Below are 22,574 nucleotides of genomic sequence, written 5' to 3' on the forward strand. Positions count from 1 at the left end.
TTATTAGCAGTTCATCTGATAAGAATGGAAAACTTGCAAAGCTCACATATGTTTTGTTTCCCCATTCAGACAAGATGAAGCTGGTAGTTCTGTCCAAACAGGTCCAAAGTACTACGTATCTGTTAACTTTTCTGCCTCTTCTACTGAAATTTTTACTAGGCTTTTCAGAGCAGGGGATTGGGAAAGGGAGCATGCTGAGAGTAACCAAGTAATATTCCCATTCATATTACAAACTATTTTGGGATTTCTTATGCAAAAAATACCTGATAATAATTCAGATTTTCATTCCCACAGTATATGGTTCTTTCTGTCAGCACTAATAGTTCATAGACAGAGTTATGGAAAAATTCAGGTATCATGTAATAATTCAAAATGTTATTTAAGAATTTTATTTTAAGTGCTTTCCCACTGCTGCGGCACAGTTTTCAAAATTTTCAACTAAGACAGCTTTGTGAGACAGTCTGAGATCAAAAACCATGAGATTTTTTTCTAAATGCGTTCTGGATATTCATATTTGAAGATCGCACCTTGATGAGCAAAAAGCTAGCTCAGAATTATTTTACTCAACACACATTACCACCAGAAGGCGTATTAACATAACTTTAATGGCATGTCTACACTATATATGCAGACAGCCCCACACAAGCTTTGTGCAAGCCCAGAAAGGGATTTTCAGGCACGCCCAAATGAACTGGCTGAATTAGGTAGCAGCACCCCTTAACTAGTTCAAATGCAATGCTGCGCAGGACCTCAGCAGAAATATCAAAGGCTGAGCTGACCTATCAGCCTGAAGACCTTTGCGCTGTAGTTAGTTATGCATGACAGTTTCCTAGATGGCAGCCAGTATCTTAAATTGAATGCAAATAGCTAGAGTATTGCAGAAGACCTTGTCCTCCAATCAAGACAACTCTAAAGTGTTTTTCTTCTCAGTCGCAATAGATGATTCCTGATTTGCAGCATCTTTTACACTGCCATTTGGTAAAAAAAAAATAGCATCTTCTTTAATACTTTAAAATCCCTCTTTTTTCTGCTCAGCCTTCCTAAAGAATCCTTTAAGATTCTTCATGGACTCTTCAAGCATTTTGATGTGAACAACTGCAACCTAATATTACTCATTTTAGAAATGACCTGAAACATGCATCAGGTAACATGTATCTCCAAGATACAGATGAACAAAACTGTCCCTAAAGCCAGGAAGAGAAAAGCAATCAATCCAGACCATCATTGTAAATTAGTGAAATTATATGAAAGGCAATAGATGGAGAAGGAAATAAGGAAGAAAAAAAACCCCACAACAAAAATATCCACTATCTGGGAGGAGAGGTACAGAGATTTAATAGAGATACTGGAAAGAACAAATATGAATAAAATAAAAATGTCTTAATGAAGGAACAAAATCACTGTGATTCTTTTCCTCAGAAGAAGAATAGCAATTTCTCACTCCCAGATCCTAGCAAATGACTGGCATATATGACTGCTCTCTACAGCTTCCTGAGGAGGGGAAGTGGAGACAGAGGTGCTGAGCTTTTCTCCCAGGTATCCAGTGATAGGATACATGAAAATGGTTAAATGCTGCACTATGGGAGGTTTAGATGGAACACTGAGAAGCATTTCTTTACTGAGAGGGTGGTCAAACCCTTGAACAGGCTTCCTAAAGAGGTGGTCAATGACCCAAGCCTGCTGGTGTTTAAGTGGCATTTGGACAATGCCCTAAATAACATGCTGTAACTTTTGGTCAGCCTTGAAGTGGTCAGGCAGATGGGCTAGATGATCACTGTAGGCCCCTTCCAACTGAAACACTCTACTTATAAAATTCACAAGACTTTGAATTACTAAGTAATTATGTTATCTGGAATTGCACCAATGCATTTTTAAAAAAACACCAGCACATGTGGAAATAAAACAGTCAGTATTCTAGATACAAGTGAAAAGACCACACAAAGTCAACCTTGCACACAGTGTTATGTTTTAGCTTTTTTCCTAGCTTTTAGACTGAAGTTCTTCCTTTTGAAAAGAAATATTCCCACATATCTACTTTTAGCAAAGTATCTTCAGTTAAGGAGATGTAAATCTTCTCATTTGCGAAACTGCTGTACAAAACCTGATGGTTTTGTGCAGCAGACAATTTGCAGCAAAGTGAGATTACTGATCTTGACTACAGGTTCCAAAGTGTCTTGAAAAATAGAAAATTAATAATAGATCTTTCTGCTATTTGCAGACTATTGTCTGTAACATAGCAAGAGATGATAAAAAGAAAATGTTTTAAAACAGGTAAGTTCTCCTACATCTATAAATACTTACAGAAATAAAAGATTTTCCTTACGAAGTTACTTTTACTACTTCTCTAAATGCTCCATTTCTATTTAATTGTATACTTAGATATTAACCTAGAATAAAAATAGCTGATAGCAAGAGAGTAACACCTTAAGGCCAAACTTAAAATTTTAACAGTGAAAATCTACACATGACAGGACAGGTTTTATTCACCATATGCACTGTCTCAAGGGAGATAAAACTTTCTTTTCCTGAAAAGATTATAAACCCTTCTCTTTGACCTGTTTCAAAATGTCACTGTAATATTAAAATAGTTTCTAAGAAAACGTTAAATATCTGCAATTTAAAGACGTATTTTTTTCATGCATACCCCCCTGCTGATTGAGACTCTGCATTTCCCTTTCTCTGCGATCTAATTCAGCTGCTTTTCTTTCCAGTTCTTCTTGACGCTTTAGCAGTTCTGCCTGGGCCAAAGCATGCTCCTGAACAAAACAAGCATTGTTAGATATAGATTCAAAATACAAACACAAAATAAAATTTCCAAGTCTGTTTTCTGTAATTAAGCATCTCCAGCTATGGATGAAAACTGGCCTAATATTGCACAAATTTATACATTAACTGATTACTTAAAGGCAGTATTAATTTTCATAAATCATTAAGAATACCTGATTCCAGAAATAAATACATTATTTCACAAATGTATTTAAATACTAAAATGGAACCTAGTGCCTGAAGTTGCAGACAAACCTTTGCAATTTGTGTGTAAGCAGGTGGTTCTTCTGTTGGTTTCATTATTGCTGGCTGGGTACTGGGTACATTAGGCAATTTCACATTTCCTGGAGGAGGCTAAAACAACAAGAGACAACTATAAGGAGACAGTTTCCAAGTCTAATAAGCATATTTTAACTCTGTAAGAACCAATATAACTGCTTTAAAGGAAGTATTACTGACAAACTGAAAATCTAGTGTGCTGTCTGCAATATTATAACCTTTAGGAAGAAGAAGATAACCGTATTCTCTGGTGCAGTGTTCTACTTATTTGGTTTTACACCGCACGACTTGCTATAAACACACATGGAATCTTACGGATCAGTAGAAAGCAAACAGAATTTTGACTCTGTTCAGATGTGAAAATGAAAGGGCAGTTACTGTTAAAGAGAACTGCAGGATTTAACAGTGATTTATTCATATTCTGAAACATGATGCCATTTATTAGTAATGTCTTCCAGAGTTTTCTACTAGTGTCTTCCAGGGCTTTCTACTTAACAAAGGCATATATCACCTAGCTAACTAGACAAACAATGTACCATATTAAATGCTCCAATTCAAGATCCATGATCTACTGCTCAACTACTCTGCCAGCATGTACCCTCGTATTCAGTTTCAAGTACCACCGGCAATTCATTCACTTGGTTACCACCTATAAGAACACAGCTTACAAGAAGCTTTTAGTAGCTTGGGTTCTTCCTCTTTCGCCCTTTTTAAAATTCTCTTATTCCCATCCCTTATTGTCATCATCTCTGACTTTCCCCGTATCTATCATACACAATGCTAACCAGGAGCTACTAACCAAGGGAAAAAATATTACCTGGATTGAAGTTATCAACTGAATTTTACCAAAGCAGATCTGTACAGCACTACTATGATGTTATTTTATTCTTAAATACATTTGGGGAAACTACAATTCTTTCTCTGTGTAGAACTTGCAACATGCAAGACTTTCCCACTCTGTGATTTTTTTAAGGCAGAGACATTTTTTCCCAGTAAGACTGAAATTAAGAACAAAATTACAGTGAGAAATGTGATGTTCTCAATACTAAAACACCTTAAAACAAAGCAGGAGTAACTAAATGGCACTCACTTGGAAAATTATGACTTGGTGCAGGTTATCTGCACATTTTCTAATCATCTGTTGAAATGCATGAATGCAGTACACTGAGGAGGCAACCTGTGCTTGAGTAAACTCCATCTCTGTGTGCGATACTGCAGTACATCACAGCAACATCAGCTGATTCCAGCATTTCAAAATTCTCTTTCCACTTTATACATCAGTTCATAACACAATACTGAGATAAAAGAGAGATCTCATTTCTCAAATGCCTGATGATTTAAGTTTCTCATACTAAGAAAGATTACTTGGTACTATGGAATGAAGACAACTGAAGGTTAAATGCCAAGTCCTGCTCTTGGGTTACAACAAACTCATTGCAACATTACAGGCCTGGGGAAGAGTGGACAGAAAAGGACCTCTGTGTGTTGGTCAACAGCCAGTTGAACATGAGCCAGCTTATGCCCAGGTGGCCAAGAATGCCAATAGCATCCTGGTCAGTATCAGCAGTAGTGTGGCCAGCAGGGCCAGTGCAGCAATCATCCCCCTGTACTCAGCACAGTGAAGCTGCACCTCAAATCCTGAGTTCAGTTCTGGGCCCCTCAGAACAAGACAGACATTGAGGAGCTTGTGAAGGGCCTGGAGCACAAGTCTGACGAGGAACGGCTGAGGGAAAATGTGGTGGCTTAGCATGGAGAAAAGGAGGCTCAGAAGGGACCTTATCATGCTCTACAACTACTTCAGAGGAAGTTGCAGCAGGGTGGGGGTCAGTCTCTTTTCTTAAGTGACAGGGACAGAGGAGTTATGCCAGGGGAAGTTTTGATTGGTTGTTAGGAAAAATTTCTTCACCAAAAGGGTGGTCAAGTACTGAAACAGGCTGCGCAGGGAAGAAGTTGAGTCACCACTCCTGAGGTATTTAAAAGACCTGTAGATGCGGCACTTAAGAACATGATTTAGTGGTGGACTTGACACTGCTAGGTTAACCGTTAAGTGGACTTCATAATTCTTAAGGTCTTTTCAACCTAAATGATTCTATGACTCTCTGAAGCTGGTTAAAGGCAGTTAAAAAAGAAGGTTAATTAATTCCTTATGTTGGGGTATACTGTGGTAATGAAAAAGCCCTGTACAAGAACTCCTACAAGAACTAGACAATCATCTTCTACTTCAAACATAAGACAGAAAACCTGCACCACAATAACAAACAGCTACTGAATAAAAACTAATGCATTATGCATTGTAGGCCGCAGCAATGCTAAAAAAAGCCAAAAAGAAAAGAAAAAAAAAGGTAACAATAGCTTTGAAAGCATAACTGATAAGCAGCTGCCTGCCAGACTAATAACCAGGACTGTTCATAGTTTCCCACAAGTACTACAGCAACCCTCCATAATACTGTAAAAAAATAGTAATACTACCTGTAATAGTGTAAAAAGGTGGATTATCAGACTAGAAAATATCTGAACAGTGAATTCAAAGTATACTTGAAAGATGCTTTTTCTGAACAGCCTACAGTGCTGCTAATGACTGATACATGTATATATGCATATGAATAAAGAAAACAGAAAGCTCACGAACTACAGAAATGAAGATGTCAACCAACAGCACACATGACATTAATATAAGGTACTAATTATGTACAAGATTCTTCTGATTCAGATTTCTACATTATGTTCCATTATATGCTAACTGATCATCTATACGGTGTTAAGACTTGCTGTCTATTGTGCACATAATGACAGTTGTGTAAAAGACCTGCTGACTACACAGAATCCTGTGCCCCTGGAAGAATTTGTAGAAGAGGCTGTGAATTCTGGAATCCAAAGAAAGAGGGGCTGGGGGATAAAAGCTGTTAAGAGATATTACAAAGCCTACCACTTCTGGGATGCTCTGAGACCTGGGGACTCCTCCCTTCTGACTGCTGGAGCCCAGTCCAGCTCTCCTGAGAGACTTTGAAGGCTATCCATTTCAGGTTGCTGAAGACAGCTATAGCTTTCGTAGCATGTTTAGTGTGTATCCCAGGAATGCACACAAATAAACACACACCTGCACACAGAAGGGCACTAGAATGGCCAGCTACAAAAGCTGCCACAGACTGGGCATTGCCTTTAACAACATCCCAACGTAAAACTATCAGATTTACACAGAACATAGATACACAGAGTCATACCCCAGTGCTCCTTTCCAGTGAGTGTGAGAGCTGTCACTTCTCCTTCCTCTGTTATGAAGCCAGCTGAGATATGTTCCAGTTCATGCTTTAATAATTTTCCATCTTACTTTTCTTAACACTCAGCTGACTACCTATTTCTATCAAGAAGCCAGGTATGGATGATCAATCTGGTTTCTTATAAACACTTCACTGTGTTTGGATGCAAGACAGAAAGAGAGGAGCTACCCAGGAATTTAATAGGAAAAAAGAAAAAAAAAACACCCCAAAACATTTAAATATCTCTTAAAACCACCTCAACTCTACTAATTTTTTTTCCAAATTTTTAATGCAGCAATTTGAAAATGACTGCTATATGCATTATTGTGTCTATTCATGTTACACATATATAAACAGTGCTCGAAGGAGTTCAACATGCATTAGCAAAACTTGCAGAACCAGGGAGAAAGTAAAAGCCTTCTTTAAATGTATTTTCATTAAATGATGAAGCAGAAATACTAATTGTCTAATCTCATCTGTTCCTTCGTAATTTCAGAAACATGGAAAAAGACACAAAGTAATCTCCATGACGACTGTTAGAGCTGGAAACCACTGAAGATGCAGGCAGTGGTATTTTATCTAGCATTTATACCAAGAATACTCCTCATTTCTCTTGTTAGATGTCAAGGTCGTAATGCTTGACACCTATTATCTTCTACATCCATTCACTTTCCCCATTAAGTCTTACATGTTATTTTCCTATCAAATTTCCCAGTGCAGATGTGAAGGATATAATTTGACTGATAGAAGGTGAATACACCGAAATATTTTCTCAGTACTCAAATAAGGAGTACTGAGAAAAAGTAGAATTAATTTGTTTTTCCCCCCCTGTCCTATCTAACCAAGAACTGGTAGGAAGCATCTCCCTTGGAAAAAGTAAAACACAACTAAGCTAAAATAACAAATGTCAGCGTTTAGAGTTTGAAGTCACTTTCTCAAAGAAGAAATATTTTTGCAGTCCAGCATGCTTTAGCAACTTGAATTTGAAAGGAAGGCAGAAAGGTTATTGCTGCATTAATGCTATAGAATACAACGTACCATCTTACCACTACCACTAGAAATTTGGATTTCCAATTGAAGCATACCATTCTCAGCTTTCTTAAGAACTACAACTACACATTATTACTCGCAGTGAAACAACTATAATTTTAAGTCTTACAGACCAGTAATTCTCAAACTAAACAGCATAAAAGTCTTCAGGATATATTTTGCTACCACCAGCTTGCATCCTTTCTGCTCATTCACACCACTGTGGTTTCCAAACATTTGAAGTGGGATTACCTGCACAAAATTGTTTGAGATGACTCAGCTTCCCAACAAATGTAGAAAAAGGAACAGCAGCAAATGAAAGCCCTCAGAAACTATTTGGATGCTTTTGCTCTGAGCAAGACACAAAATGCAGAGTAATTTCTATCCCTACACTGACAGACATTGCAATCCTCCAAGTCTAAAATTCACAGACCCTGTTTCTATGTTTATCCAGTCCTTAAAGGCATTCACTTCCACTGTCTCTTCCCTTAGTCCTGTCACATACATTTATTTCTACGTGCATAGTATGCCCTTCTCTTGCACACAAAGCTGCTAGGAAAAGAGAGCATATTACACGGAATTGTGAGCATCTCCTCAGGTACCTCAGGCACATTGCTGCAAATACATATAATTACAGAATAAATACTCACATATTCAGCATCCACAAGAAACAGAGGAAGAGTATCATCTAACGGTTAGATGACTACTGCACTCTTAGCTGAACATATACTTTACTCTTTCAGGCTTGTCTTCTGCAGGAAAACCTGTGGAAGCTCTTTTCCTCTACAGACAACTCATTCAGTAGACAGTTTTTATTAATTCAGTAACCTCTCATAGATTATTAATTGAATCACAGTGCATGAATATAGCACATATGCAGTAGATCTGAACACCGACTTAAAAGACCTTCCCCATCTTCCCAACTTTTCTATATGAGTGACATCTGTAATGAGCAATTAGAGTGTTTTATACATGCACAGCTGATTGTTCAAAGCCAGTACTCAATTTTCCTCTTTCCACAGAGCTGCATGTTAAAATAAGCGCACAAGTAATTAAAAAATGTCAGAGTAGCTCTAGAATGTTGTGTTGAACCAGACCTACTGTCTTTCTAACTTAGGTTAATACAAAGCATTTTTTAAACTCTTCAAGCTTCAGAAAGATAATTTCTGATACTGTGAGTTCGGAGAAAAAAAAAAAATTGAAGACTTATTTAATACTCTTGCTAGTTGAAAATACTCTGCCTTAAACATCTAATCCACGACTCATCAAAACCAAGCTTGTTCCAGTGTAGCATTTTAACACTGCATGAACCCCTACTGTTGCACTGCTGTGACTGTGTGCTCTACACCTGCTGCCCCAACCTCACCTTTGTTTCCTGTGATCCAGCTTAAGTGATAACCTTCAGTGGCAGTCTAACAGATGCTTCTGGTTGTGACAGCTACATAACTCAAATTGGATTTGGGGGAGAGAGAGAACACAATAGCCAAGGGCTAATTCAAGTGGTGCAACCACCTAACCACAGTGCTGGTTCAGGTCCAGCTCAAATTTGGAAGAAACTAACTTCAATAGTCGGCAGGCAAACGTGTATGAATCAATTAGCTCACTCCATAAATAGTGGACAGCCCAGGGCATGTTGAGCCTTCCTGCGTGGCGGCTGACTGCAGGCCAGTATCTCCCTTTGAGCAGAGCCACATCAAGGTTACTCCTCTGGGTTGAGAGATTCCTTGCTGCAACAGATTTGTGCTGAGTAATTAACAGCACGCTAAACTTTGAAATCTTAGCTAAGTGATATTAAGGATTGACTGTGCATATATAATCCTTTAAATATTAATCGCTGATGACGTCTGGGACTAAGTCTGGATGCATCTGCACCTAAACACTCCTCCGGAAGAAATACAGAAAGCAAGAGGGTCCCTTCTGAACTCAGGACTCAACAGAAGGGACTCCCTGATAGTTTTGTCTAATCCTAACCTCTATGCAGTAAATAATCACATTTACCTTGCTATTGTATTTTGTTAAACCACTGTCACATTTACTATCAAATTGTTAAATTGCTGTTTTATAAACACACTGCTGCTTCTCTCTTTAGAGTGAAGTGTGCCATGCCATCTGTGACAATTGCAAAGGTTCAAGTACCAACATTTCCTACCAGCTCTATCAGATTTGCCATAGGAAATAAGCCTACATTTGAAAAAACTGTATTTGAATGTTTACAAATTATACTAAAAGAAACAAATCATCCATACACTCGCACAAGATCTTTACTAACAAAAGTAACCACTGAAAAATGCTGTTATACTCTATTCCCTATGTTCCTCCCACACCCTACCCCCAAACCCCCTCTCCTGTGGATGAAAATAAGCACAAGGTAAACTAAATCTATATAAATAAGAGCCAAAACCCAACTATGCTGCTTGAACATAAATTACTCCTTTTTCTACAGCACAACTGCACATAGCTTGCGGACTGTTATTTAAATGCAATTTTTTTTCTTATTCTGAACACCACCTTCTTTCATTAAGTGAAAAGGAAATCAAAAGCACGACACTGGGGAGGTGTGCTACACTCACGAGCTTTAAAGCAAGAAGAATTCAGAAAAGCGTAAGGACAGACTATCAGAAGTCTTACTCAACAGGGTAAAAAAAAAAAAAAAAAAATCAGGTCTGTTTTGCTTCCCTTTCTGCGAGCCAGTGTTCCTTAACCAGTCAAAGCTCACTTAAATTAACTTACCCGTTTAATCCTCCAAATATTTCATGGGACTACCTGTCCTTACACATCTTCCATCACCTCTACCTAGCCCATCACATGTTTCAAAATGTTAGTCCAAAACTCTGAAAACAATACTTCACGAATCTTACCTAAAAGTGTTAACAGCTTGATTAATAAATAAATGTGCTTACTGTTCTTGAATCAGAAAAAGGATTGTACTCATCTAGCCCTGGAGGAACATTTCTTGTCACTTGTGTAACGGAAGGATCCTAGAAGAGAAAACAGTTATGTAAATGTATGCACAGGTATATAAGCAACAAGTCAACACTTGCATCATTATATCATATAAAACTCAGCATTTGTTTCACCCTAAAAAAAGGTTTGTTTTCAGTGAAGAAGCCTGTAAACATCCACCTCTGTCTTCAAGATGACATCGGTTTATTCTAAGTTTCTTATAAACCTAGATTAATACCATCTGAAAGAAACTACCTCTGATGCATTTGATTTATAAGGAAAAAAGCTCTCAATAGAGAAGGGAAGAAAACTATCCTATGTTTACCACTGGACATCACAACTGTACATCCAAAAAGCACAACAGAAGAAAAGAGCTTTCTGTAGCTCTTGGTTTTCCCTGCCCACAAAAACCTCCAACACCTTCATGCACAGGAAGAGCATTTCAGAAAAATGAAGTTGAGGAAACAGTGTCCCACAGCACCAAAAGGACCTATAGTTCAGCTTTTACTGAACTGGTAAAATGAAAATATTATAATTTTTTTCCTCCAGTGAACTATGCAGGCTGTTATGTTCAGTAACAGCTGAAACACTCTGCCTTATCAGCAGCGTTTTGGTCACAAATCTGAAACATAGAGCCACACGGACTGCTATATACAAAAAAAAAAAAACACCATCCTTGCCAGACCCAGTACACTTATTCTAGCCTTTACATATTAATGTGAATTGGTGGTGTACAAAATACTCCAATTTTTTGTTCATGCTTTCAGTGTGGTACCCCTTTCACAAATGCTGCCATATCATTCACTCTTCCACACAAAAATGCTCAAGTATAGACATACGTGAAATTAGTGATAGCTAACCACGAGCCACTTAGTGGAACAACATGCCTACATTACTGAAACTCAAAATAGCACTCAAATAGCAACTACTTTAAGTTAAATTAGCTCCTTTAAAAGTGCATTTCAACAATAAACTTCTGTTTGTAGAGTGCTGTACTAACCAAATAACTCAGCTCAACTGTGTCCATGAAGGACTATAAAGACTATAAATGCAATTATTTGAATAACCAGAATATCAGACTCACGGGACAGCCACTGAACAGCAGCACATTTCCAAAAAGCAGGAAAGAGTGGTTAAGTCAAATTCAGAAGCGCAATCTATATTTAGAAATACAATACGCAAACAACAGTAAATACCTCATGAAAGAAAGCTTTTTTTCTCTAAATGTTCTAGAGAAGAAGGAGAGGGGAGGGGCAGAAGGGGAGGGAAAGTTTCTCAGATCTCTTCACACAGCTATTGTAATATTCTAACACTGACAAATAACAGGAAACACATGCTGAGCCAAACAAGCTGACTACATCAAAAGTCTTAGTACTAGAAATAAGTTGTATGCTTAAATACATACAGCAAGTAGAGTGAGAAACCCTCCAACAGAAGTCCATGAATTACAATTACTATACTTCTGCCAAATATTTCTATTGTTTGCCGAAGCTCTGAAAAAAAAAAACAAACTACCCAAAAACGGAATGACTCAGAGTATATTCAGCACCAGTTCTATTTAAGAAAAAAAATCATCACCTAAAAAGCCCCAAACACTAAAATACACAAACTGAACCCCACCATGGCAAGTAGTATTAGAATTCTGCTCTAAGAAAACCTCAGTTGCACAGCCTGCACTTAACAGAAGTTCATGGCCTGATTTCTTCCACGTTCAGAGAGACTCATGGAAAAGTAAATCAGAGATCACAAGAAAAGAAGTGTAATCTCATAGCTGAAGGAGGCAAGTATTAGTCTGGAGATAAGTATCTCTCTCATACTCACTCACTGTGATCTTCTCTAATGCTAGAACTATCCTCAGCATAGCAAGAAACAAGATCTTCACAGTCTGGGTACCCAGGAGTAGGTTGCTAGACTTCAAACTGTACTGAATACCTACCTACCCAGCACTGAACAACTGACACCAACAGGAGCAGCACTTCGTGTTTCAAAACACTTCCTACAGTATTTCTGCTGAGATTAGACCTGACATCCCAAGGAATACAAAGAATTACTTCGAATCACTTACCCTACACTGACTGCATCTCATTTTAAAAATAGGGCAAATGCCAACTAACCTAAATACAGTGAGGCAAAACTGTGCAGCACTCATACTCACTGCTGAATAATAAACCACTGAATTTAGAGTTAATCAGGGTTTGAATAATGAACACATACAATAAATGTTGTGCAGGACCACATACCTAGAGAAAAAGTGGCATTTAAATGAATGCTATCAAATTTTTATGCTGCATGACCAGGTATATTCTAGTGAGTAAAACCTTTAATATTCTACAAGAATAATTAAATCTAGGCTGGCATAACTTATTTTTCCATATTTGATATTCCACTCAGATAATAAAATTAAAATGCACTATTTTTCAGTTTGGGGATGCGGGGGGGGGTGGGGGTTGGGGTAATATTAAGTAGCAGTAACCATCAAATATCCAGAGACCTCAACTTGCTGCATGATTTACGTGATTAAAAATCAGGTTATCCACTGCAAATACTGAAGATTGGGAATTTCTGGGACATGCTTTAAATACTCTAAAGTCAGTCACCGAATGCAGCAACTGCAAAATGTCCAGTCCCCACTTCAGGAGGAGGAAAGCTATGTTCAAATTAGAGCTGCCCTTGCACTAACTCCTTGCCACAACTTGAGTTTCCTCAGCCACCTGGCCAGTTCCAGTTCTTGCTACTTCAAGTGCTGATCCCTGTAATTCCCATCTTGTCCAGCTCCTTGTTCTCTCCCTGCAATTCACACACCCTTCTCCAGCTTTATCTCACCCAAACTCCTGCCACTTCAGCCCCCTGAGTTTCTTATCTTTTTATTTAATACTATTAGTGATAGCAACCTCAGAACAGAATTTAAAAACAGGCCATTATTCATGCCCAGCTACTGTAGCTATTGACGTATTTTAGGCACACACATTCACTTCAGATGACATTTTCAAGATCTGAATTAGTTCAGGAGACTGGAGTTTTAAGAAACCAGAAAAAAATTAACTGATTTCCTTCTAAACTATCATTTTAACTGTTTCTTGTAGTCTCTCTCCTATCATGTCAATCTGAAAAGCAAAGATTAGCATCGCACTCAGAATCACCAGGGGTCAGGTTCAAGAGCACCTCAGTATTAACATCAAGAATACAAAAAAAGTCAGTTGGAAAAGAAAAAAAAAAACACCAAAACCGTACAGAAACAAGCCAAAACCAGAAAACACATTTTATCTCACATTGCCAAGAACATCTACAGAACTATTAAAAATGCCTCCTGTGCCAAGTTAACAAATTATGCTCACATCACTCCAACATAGATAAAATTAACTGAATACCCAGTCATCATCACAGAGGGTGCTCAAACACAATTAATTACAAGTGAGAATGTTTAAAATGGAGCAGAAGAATCCATTCTATGAAAGTTTTTACAGCTTTTTGAAAAACAAATTAAAGGGAACAGGGACCTCTGTTGTCTAGGAGACCAAAACTAGCCATAAACTACCAGGTTTCATTAATACACAAGAGATTAGCAAATTAAAGACTGACAAGTAGATACATCCATAGCAATTCTTTTTATTACTGTTCACCAGCATAGGTCCAGCACTGTTCCACCAGGACTGACATGCTTTGATAGCATACAGAACCCAGTAATATTCTTTAAAACACCTTCGCTACGTTTACATTGTTAGTTCTGATATAAACAAAGAGAAAGTAGTGAGCTAGGACTCACCCCCTCCAAACTGTTGTCCAAGTTGCTGAAAATTTCTCACTTTTGAGGTACACCTTTTCTTCTATCAAAAAGGCAAAAGCATTTATCATTTGCACAAATAACATGTAAGGAAAGAGAGAAAAAAAAAAAGGCTAAAAATATAACAATGATAATATGTGCTTGTGTTTTTTCCCTAAGTGGAACTAGGTGACACCAGTGCTCTGCACAGAATATTTACTTCAGTATTTCTCAGTTTGCTCCCAATGACTAGTAGGGAAGTAAAAGCAACATCATATTGCAGAGGTCAAGAAACAGAGTTTATAAACACTGATTTGTATAGAGATTATAATGGTTTTACAACACATTAGCAACTGAAAACAAGAATTTCAAATAAAAATCACATAGCCTAAATAGAAAAAACAACCTGTTGGAAAAAGGAACAGGGGAAAATTCGTAAGATATTTTTACAATTAAAAAAAAAAAGAAAAAAAAAGGTAACTATAAGGAAATAGGATAATAAGATAAATTTTTAACACTGATTGAAAGAGCAAGTAAGAACAACAACTAAGTATCTTCTAAGACTTGGGTACCCAGAGTATCGCACATTTAAAAAAATACAACAATCTTGTTGCTTGGAAAAAGCATAAAATTGAAATGATGCACTTAGAAGTGTGGGGTTTTGGGGGGGTTGTTTTTTTTTCTGTTTTGGGGTTTTTCAGAGTTCCATGGAATTTACAGGGCAGCACCAAAAATCTGAGTATACTAACAGGTACACCTGATTAGTCCTAAGAAAAAGAGACTAAGGAGAAACAATATACTATGAATGCAAAAAAGGATTTTAAAAAGAAGACGTTTAATCATTTGTAGTGAATGAAATCAGAAAAATAAAACATGGAAATACTGCATTAATTATGTAGCTCCGTAAGATTAATCTACTGAAGATGACTGTAGAAACCTTTGTTTTTTGCCTCAGTTCTGTATTAAGTTCTATGTTAAGAACTCTTAATGAGTGGAGTACTTGAAATCCAAACTGAGAAAACAGTTCTCATCACAAAGCATCTTAGCAGATGAAGTCTCTTTATATTGTCAATTCACTGTACCAATCCTACTACCTCCCTCATCAGTCATTGGCTTACCCCCCTTCAGCTCTGCCACCATAGAATCCTTTTTTATTTCAAGATCCCCGCAAGTAAGTTTATCTGACCTAACTGCTTTACCAGTTACTGACATCAATCAGCCTTCACTTTGCAAATATCTTCAGCATTTACTGTTCCATAAACACCTAGCTAGGCATTTTCCCTGTTGCTTTTTGTGCTTGGATGGAACTTCCCAGAAAGCAAGAGAAGCACAACCCCAATCTTATCCTCTTAACTTCCTTAAAATAACTCTGACTGTATACAGAATAGAAGCAGAAGCCAGAGGTCTACCAGGAGTGAATCCAGACTGGTATATCCACCCTGGGGAAGTCAGGAGATCAGATCCACAAATCTAGCAAAGTCAATCTTAACCAACTTTCTTATCCCTACCGCTCCCACTAAAAGGCTTTGTTTTCTTTTATGAAAAGGGTAAACTTTTCATCTCAAGTTAAGCTCTCTACTGATTACCACAACTTATTCCCAATACCCACTTCATATTAGCCTTTTCTATATATGAGTAACACCAAATGTACACTTCTCAGTAAGAATTCATCCTGAGGTCTGGGGTTGTTTTGTTTGCTTGGTTGGTTTAGTTTGTTCTTTGGTTTTGGGTTTTGTTGTTTGTTTGTTTTTTTAATGGTAAGAGTTGTACTTCACTGTTGAGTACTTCCTAAGATCACACAACTGGCTCAGAAAATTAAGCAAAAATGCACAATAAAAAAATGCCTAAAAGTATGTTTTTTGATTTCTTGATCAAACTATCCACTCCACTTTCTATAAATGAGTTCTGGAGAGGAATTAAAGCTATTGCTGTTTCAGTTGAAACTCTCCGTATAATATATTTTGCTTTCAATATGTCCTCATGAGCATTTTTGGGAGGGTATTTCTGACAAAGCCTACCTTTGAAGAACAAAATGGTGAGGGGGAAAGAAAAAGAAAAAGTATTTGGACAGCAATGAGTAATTTTTTAAAAAATAGCTTTTTTTTTCCTCCCTGTTAACTGTTAGGTTTCAATTTTTTAGATCAGGACCTGACACTTCAAAAAGACAAAAGCCTGCACATGAAGGATGGTTTTGTCAGTATCATAACAACACTACATCCCACCAGATTAAACCTCTGAAACTGCAATTTGCACATGTTCAGTAAACAATATAAATCAAACAGCTAAATTCCCCAAAGACTTCCTCCTTTTTCATGCCACAGAAAGCTGCACATGGAAGTTTCAAGAAACTACTGATGTTTTAATGCAGTGTCAAACCTTGCCACTTCTTCATGCTTTGTTTCTTTTTTCATCACCCCATGCCCAAGAACAAGTCAAGGTACAGAAACTTCATAAAAGCAAGTAAATTGAGATTTCATGTTTCACTATCCTAATAGCACACTAGCAGTATAAACAGTTTACATTTAACAGTGTGAAGGAAACCTTACAATACATTCTAAACTACTGCTAAAAACCACTACTACAAAATACCGTCCTCAAAGCTTACACCTATGGGAACTAGTGGCTCATAGGCAAAATAAAGACTATTTAGTACTTCTAATAATAAAAAAAAATAAAAATCTGAGTAACCACTACAATAGTTCTTTCACAATTTGAAGTTTAACGTCTCATTCGCTGATCAGCCATTTCCCACTCCCCTCACAGAATGATGCTCAAAAAACTTTCACTTTAGCACTGACCAAACAGAATTGTTAAATTCTGTTAAATAGTGTAAAAGTAGCCAGCTGGGCTTTCTTACACTTGGCTGTCAAGCAATGCCTGTTATACACCACAGTATCTCACAGTAGCAGAGCTAAAAGGGTTCTGAGCCACTGAGCAAGACAATTCAATTCCCCGCCTCTGAAACCAAAAAGAACTTCAGAGGCTCACAAGGCCAAATTCGTCCTAAAGCTTTTAAAGCCTATGGCCACACAAAACAAGACCTCCCTAGAAATATAGTCTTGTGTTTTTCATTATGTTATTTCCCATCGAGAGATAATTCATGCAGTAGTCCTTGGACCAGTCCAGACCGGGCCAGATGTGAAAAACATACTGTACACTGCAGCTGGGGAGAATGGTCCCACCTGGAGAACTCTGGCAGAAAACTGCAGGGGAGACTCAAGGTCGACTCCTCGGCTTTTGGAGTCAGGGATACAGAGGATCTGAGGCCAGCTATACCCCAACTGAAAAAGAGATACTGGCAGCCTATGAAGGGGTTCGAGCTGCTTCAGAAGAGACTGGCACTGAAGCACAGCTCCTCCTGGCACCCCAGCTGCCCACGCTGGGATGGATGTTCAAAGGCAGGGTCTCCTCTACACATCATGCAACTGATGCTACATGCAGCAAGTGGGCTGCGCTAATTACACAACAAGCTTGAACAGGAAATTCCAGTCATCCAGGAATTCTAGAAGTCATCATGGACTGGCCAGAGGGCAAAGATTTTGGAATGTTACCAGAGGAGGAGGTGATGCATACTGAAGAGGTCCCACCATATAACAAACCATCAGAAAGTGAAAAGCAATACGCCTTGTTTACTGATGGGTCCTGCCGTATTGTGGGAAAGCATTGGAGGTGGAAGGCAGCTGTATGGAGTCCCCAGCGACAAGTCGCAGAAACTGCTGAAGGAGAGGGTGAATCAAGTCAGTTTGCTGCACAGCAGCACCAGTTTCTAAGAAGGATAAAAATGACTGTGACTGCTGAACCCAGGACAACCAAAAAGTGGATAAAGCTGCTAACACTGAAGTGGCTCAGATGGACTTAGATTGGCAACATACGGGTGAATTATTTTTGGCTCAGTGGGCCCATGACACTTCAGGCCACCAGGGCAGAGATGCAACATATAGACGGGCCCGTGATCAAAGGGTGGACTTAACAATGGACACTACTGCCCAGGTTATTCATGACTGTGAAACACGTGCTGCAATTAAACAAGCCAAATGGTTAAAGCCTCTCTGGTATGGAGGGCAATGCCTGAAGTATAAATACGGGGAGGACTGGCAGATTGATTATATCACACTCCCACCAACCCACCACAGCAAGTACCATGTGCTTACCATGGTGGCAGCAACCACCGGACACCTGGAAACATACTCTGTGCCCCACACCACTGCCTGGAACACTATCCTGGGCCTTGAGAAACAAATCTTGTGGCAACACAGTACCCCAGAGAGAACTGAATCAGACAATGGGACTCATTTCTGGAATGACCTTATAGACACTTGGGCCAGAGTATGGCACTGAGTGGGTATATCACATCTCCTACCATGCACCAGCCTCTAGGAAAATCAAACAGTACAATGAATTGTTAAAAACTACACTGAGAGCAATGGGTGGTGGGACTTTCAAACACAGGGATACACATTTACCAAAAGCCAACAATAAAACATGCCAGGCAGAGGTGCCTCTTGGTAATGCTGCTGCAGATGCCCGCGAAGCCAAGGCTAAAGCAGATGATGCTGAGAAAATCACCGGCACTGTTCAGAAGAAAGCTGCTGCTACCAAAGCCAAAGCTGACAAGATTTTTGCTGATGTGACAGGGCTGGCCAGGGAAGTGGATGACATGATGAAGCAACTACAGAATGCAGAAAAAAAGAGCTGAAGCGGAAGCAGGATGATGCTGAGCAGGATATGATGATGGCAAGCATGGCCTCACAGGCTGCCCAGGAGGCAGAAGACAATGGAAGAAAAGCAAAGAGCCCTGTGAGCAGCTTGCTTTCTGTCATTAATGACCTGCTGGACCAGGTAGGGCAACTGGAGATGGTGGACTTGAACAAACTGAGTGAAATTGAGGGTACCCTGAACAGTGCCACAGACCAGACGAAAGACAGTGACCGGGACCAGAAAGTGTCTTTTCTTGAGAGAGAAGCCAGGAAGCAAGATGATGCAATACAGGCTTACAACAGGGACACTGAAGAGATCCTGACAGACATTAGCAACCTGGAAGACATCAAGAAGACTTTGCCATCTGGCTGTTTTAACACCCCATCCATAGAATCATAGAATCATTAGGGTTGGAAAGGACCTTAAGATCATCTAGTTCCAACCCCCTTGCCGTGGGCAGGGACACCTTACGCTAAATCATATCAACCAAGGCCTCATCCAACCTGGTCTTGAACACTGCCAGGGATGGAGCATTCACAACCTCCCTGGGCAACCTATTTATTCCAGTGCCTCACCACCCTAACAGGAACGAATTTCCTCCTTATATCCAATCTGAACTTCCCCTGTTGAAGTTTTAACCCATTACCCCTTGCCCTGTCACTACAGTCTCTAACGAAGAGTCCCTCCCCAGCATCCCTATAGGCTCCCTTCAGATACTGGAAGGCTGCTGTGAGGTCTCCATGCAGCCTTCTCTTCTCCAGGCTGAACAGCCCCAACTTCCTCAGCCTGTCTTCATACAGGAGGTTCTCCAGTCCCCTGATCATTCTCATGGGCCTTCTCTGGACTTGTTCCAACAGTTTCATGTCCTTTTTATGTTGAGGACACCAGAACTGCACACAATACTCCAGGTGAGGTCTCGTGAGAGCAGAGTAGAGGGGCAGGATCACCTCGTTCGACCTGCTGGTCACGCTCCTTTTGAGGCAGCCCAGGATACGGCTGGCTTTCTGGGCTGCAAGGCGCACACCGAAGCCGGCTCATGTTCATTTTCTCATCAACCAACACCCCCGAGTCCTTCTCTGCAGGGCTGCTCTGAATCTCTTCCCTGCCCAACCTGTAGCTGTGCCTGGGATTGCCCCGACCCAGGTGTAGGACCTTGCACTTGGCATGGTTAAACCTCATGAGGTTGGCATCAGCCCACCTCACAAGCATGTCAAGGTCCCTCTGGATGGCATTCCTTCCCTCCAGCCTATCATACGAACCACACAGCTTGGTGTCATCGGCAAACTTGCTGAGGGCGCACTCAATCCCACTGTCCACGTCAGCGACAAAGATGTTAAACAAGACCAGTCCCAACACCGATCCCTGAGGGACATCACTTGTCCACTGAAAAACCCTGAGGGTGCACTTGGGGGTGCGAGGTATTTCCCTGGTGAGTGGTGGAGCAGTTGTTTGGCTATGGAGTGCCTTAACACACATGCCCTCTTCCTTCCCCAGATCCAGCTCTCTGACTACCTCAACACTGGGAAGATAGTCGGAGAGAAGTCAGGGCTAGTCAGCCCCACCCTGCAATGGAGAGCTGGACATCTAAAAACATAATCTCCATCTCATAGCTAGTCTCAAGTATTTGTCCTTCCTCTGCTCTGAAACACATTGTGTTCCTCTTTGTAACGTTGAATCTCAGCATATAGTGCAATAATACTACTAATGGCTGTATGTGCTAACACTTCAACAAAAATCTGGAAAGAAAATGCAACTCTGACTGATACTAAGTATCTATTAAAACACCTTAGTTTTAATAGATTACAGTGTAGGTTACAGCACTGATGAAGTGTACTCTTGAAGCTAACTACTATGTAGCCCAGCTAAAGGGCACTTCCAATACTGTGATGTGCAGCATTAAATTATGTAAGGTTTAGAGAGATTTATAAATTTTGAAGCCATGAAGGGAAACCAAGTAATAAAGTCAGAAAAATATTTTATGTGCTTGGCTATTTTAAAGCCAGACAACTTAACTGGGTATATTTCATAGTCATACAAAAGAACAAAAACTCAGTTATGCATATAGGCACACTACCAAACTTTTGAATGCTAAGGTACAAATACTGCAGAAACACTTGATTCTTCCAAAATAATTAACAATTATCTTTCTTCCTGTAAATTTCTATCATTTTAACTTCACTTGAGGAAGCAACATGTTAACCGTATAGATTCTGCTGCCAAACAAGGTAGCAGTCATCTGAATCATTAGCTTCAGCATAAAACCTCCAGCCTGCACTTCCCGCCAAACCAGCTAGATTAATTTGTGCTCACATGAGTCAGATTAAGCGTAATATTCAATTTATAACTGGAATTACCTTTGCAGTAAATTTAAATACTTAACATATATCTAGCTCTACTGACTCAAGTAATCCTGTGACCTCAGTGAGAGCAAGTCAGGTGCCTAACGCTGATTTAGGTATCTTAGAGCATCTCTGACATCCACACAAGAATGGCAGCCTTTCTGGACCACCGACTTGAAAGTAACCACAGTTTGCATACATAATCCCACCCAAAGAAACTACTCATATAATTAACAATACATACATCTGAGGTTTTCATGATTGTGTCCTTCCACACTAAAACTGAGTAAGACATAGGCCACTCTGTTTAAATCTTCATGCATATCATGTAGAGGTTCGGCTTTTACCTGAAGGTCACCATTCACATTTAAACAAAAATACGTATTAGTTTTCAGTCCTATCATTAATTTCTATAGTATCAAATATCCCCACCTGCTCAGAGCTCTGAACACATCAGATGAACCAAACCAACAGAATTCATAACAGAACTCAGTTTCTACAGTCACTTACAAGTAACTGTTCCATATGTTTGAATGACTAACCAGCCCTCAAACCTTTTACAGTCTGTCAGCCAAGCCACAAAGGTCTGCGAAATTCATAGCTCTACTTAATAAAAAAAACAAAAAAGAATTTCTTCTCTTAGTATCACACACTTATACTAAAAAATAATTTTAAAAAATAACAACCAAAACCAGAATCAACATATTTTATTGTAGAAGTGTTGAATTGTTGCAGATTATATGAAATTTACACTGGATTTCAAGAGACTGCTGTTTCAGAACCTTTGTAACTGTATCACCACCCAAGATGACAACTATTTCCGATCTTATGACATTTAAAAAAGAAAGAAGAAAAAAGCACAAGGAGACAGCTACATTAGAAATTTGCCTTTGTCATACAAAATTTATTTCTGCTGGGTTAGTCTATTAAAAAAATAACCTGTCACCACCCTGAGGATGCCCAAACTGGCCCAAGCTGGTCAGACGCACCTCATCGCTAAGGACTTGCGCAGTCATCACGGGACTGTTGGCTGACCTGGTTACTTTCACTGGGCCTCATCCTGACACTGAGATGGCTTTCAAGCTTGAGCTAAGATCTGATTCCTCTCTATGGACTTGTCCAGCACTCTAGACTCTTGGATGAATGCAGTTACCATCACCCTATCTGCTCTGTTCACCCTGCGTGGGTGCTGTAGAACTGTTTCTCAGTAATAACTTGACCAAGTGTGAATTCATACTCACAAACTATGACAACTGCTTCTAAGTGAAAGAAATTAAACAGCTTTCATTATTGGCCTGCTTTCATTTATGATACTTGAGGTCACACCAAATGGGTATTTTTTCACAATGCTGCTACATCATATTATCGCAGGATTATTGTACCTTCATTTGTATGGTACATGGATGCATTTTCTTCTGCACAACTTTAATATGATCAAACCTTTTTAATGTTATGTTATTTATCTTTGTTTCATTACCTCTTGTCTTTCAAACCGAACCATCT

The 22,574-nt window shown here is 39.2% G+C and overlaps 2 protein-coding genes and 1 long non-coding RNA gene across 5 annotated transcripts in view; 1 reads left to right on the plus strand and 2 right to left on the minus strand.

Annotated features, from left to right (window-relative positions):
• The window catches only part of SCAMP1 (secretory carrier membrane protein 1), a 39,235-nt gene that overhangs the window by 13,878 nt on the left and 2,783 nt on the right, over positions 1 to 22,574 (minus strand). For 2 of the 3 annotated variants that reach the window (XM_062612355.1, XM_062612353.1), the window contains exons 2-4: positions 10,232 to 10,309; positions 3,022 to 3,120; positions 2,645 to 2,756 (exon numbers count right to left, since the gene is read on the minus strand). In XM_062612355.1, the coding sequence (XP_062468339.1) occupies positions 2,645 to 2,756; positions 3,022 to 3,120; positions 10,232 to 10,309 (289 nt within the window). The remainder of the gene's footprint in view (positions 1 to 2,644; positions 2,757 to 3,021; positions 3,121 to 10,231; positions 10,310 to 22,574) is intronic. The other variant, XM_062612354.1, reaches the window with a different exon arrangement.
• LOC134160396 (uncharacterized) lies at positions 45 to 2,638 on the minus strand. Its single transcript, XR_009963540.1, has 2 exons — positions 2,450 to 2,638; positions 45 to 2,374 (listed from the first exon to the last, which is right to left on the minus strand). It is a non-coding gene; the product is annotated as an uncharacterized LOC134160396 (long non-coding RNA).
• On the plus strand, positions 18,007 to 19,131 carry LOC134160335 (laminin subunit gamma-1-like). The gene is given in 3 exon segments (XM_062612272.1): positions 18,007 to 18,086; positions 18,484 to 18,718; positions 18,721 to 19,131. Coding segments are annotated over 3 exon segments (726 nt in total).

This window comes from Pezoporus occidentalis, unplaced genomic scaffold (assembly GCF_034315485.1).
Source record: "Pezoporus occidentalis ecotype Australia unplaced genomic scaffold, CSIRO_AGI_Poc_V1 ctg16, whole genome shotgun sequence".
NCBI classification, from domain to species: domain Eukaryota; kingdom Metazoa; phylum Chordata; class Aves; order Psittaciformes; family Psittacidae; genus Pezoporus; species Pezoporus occidentalis.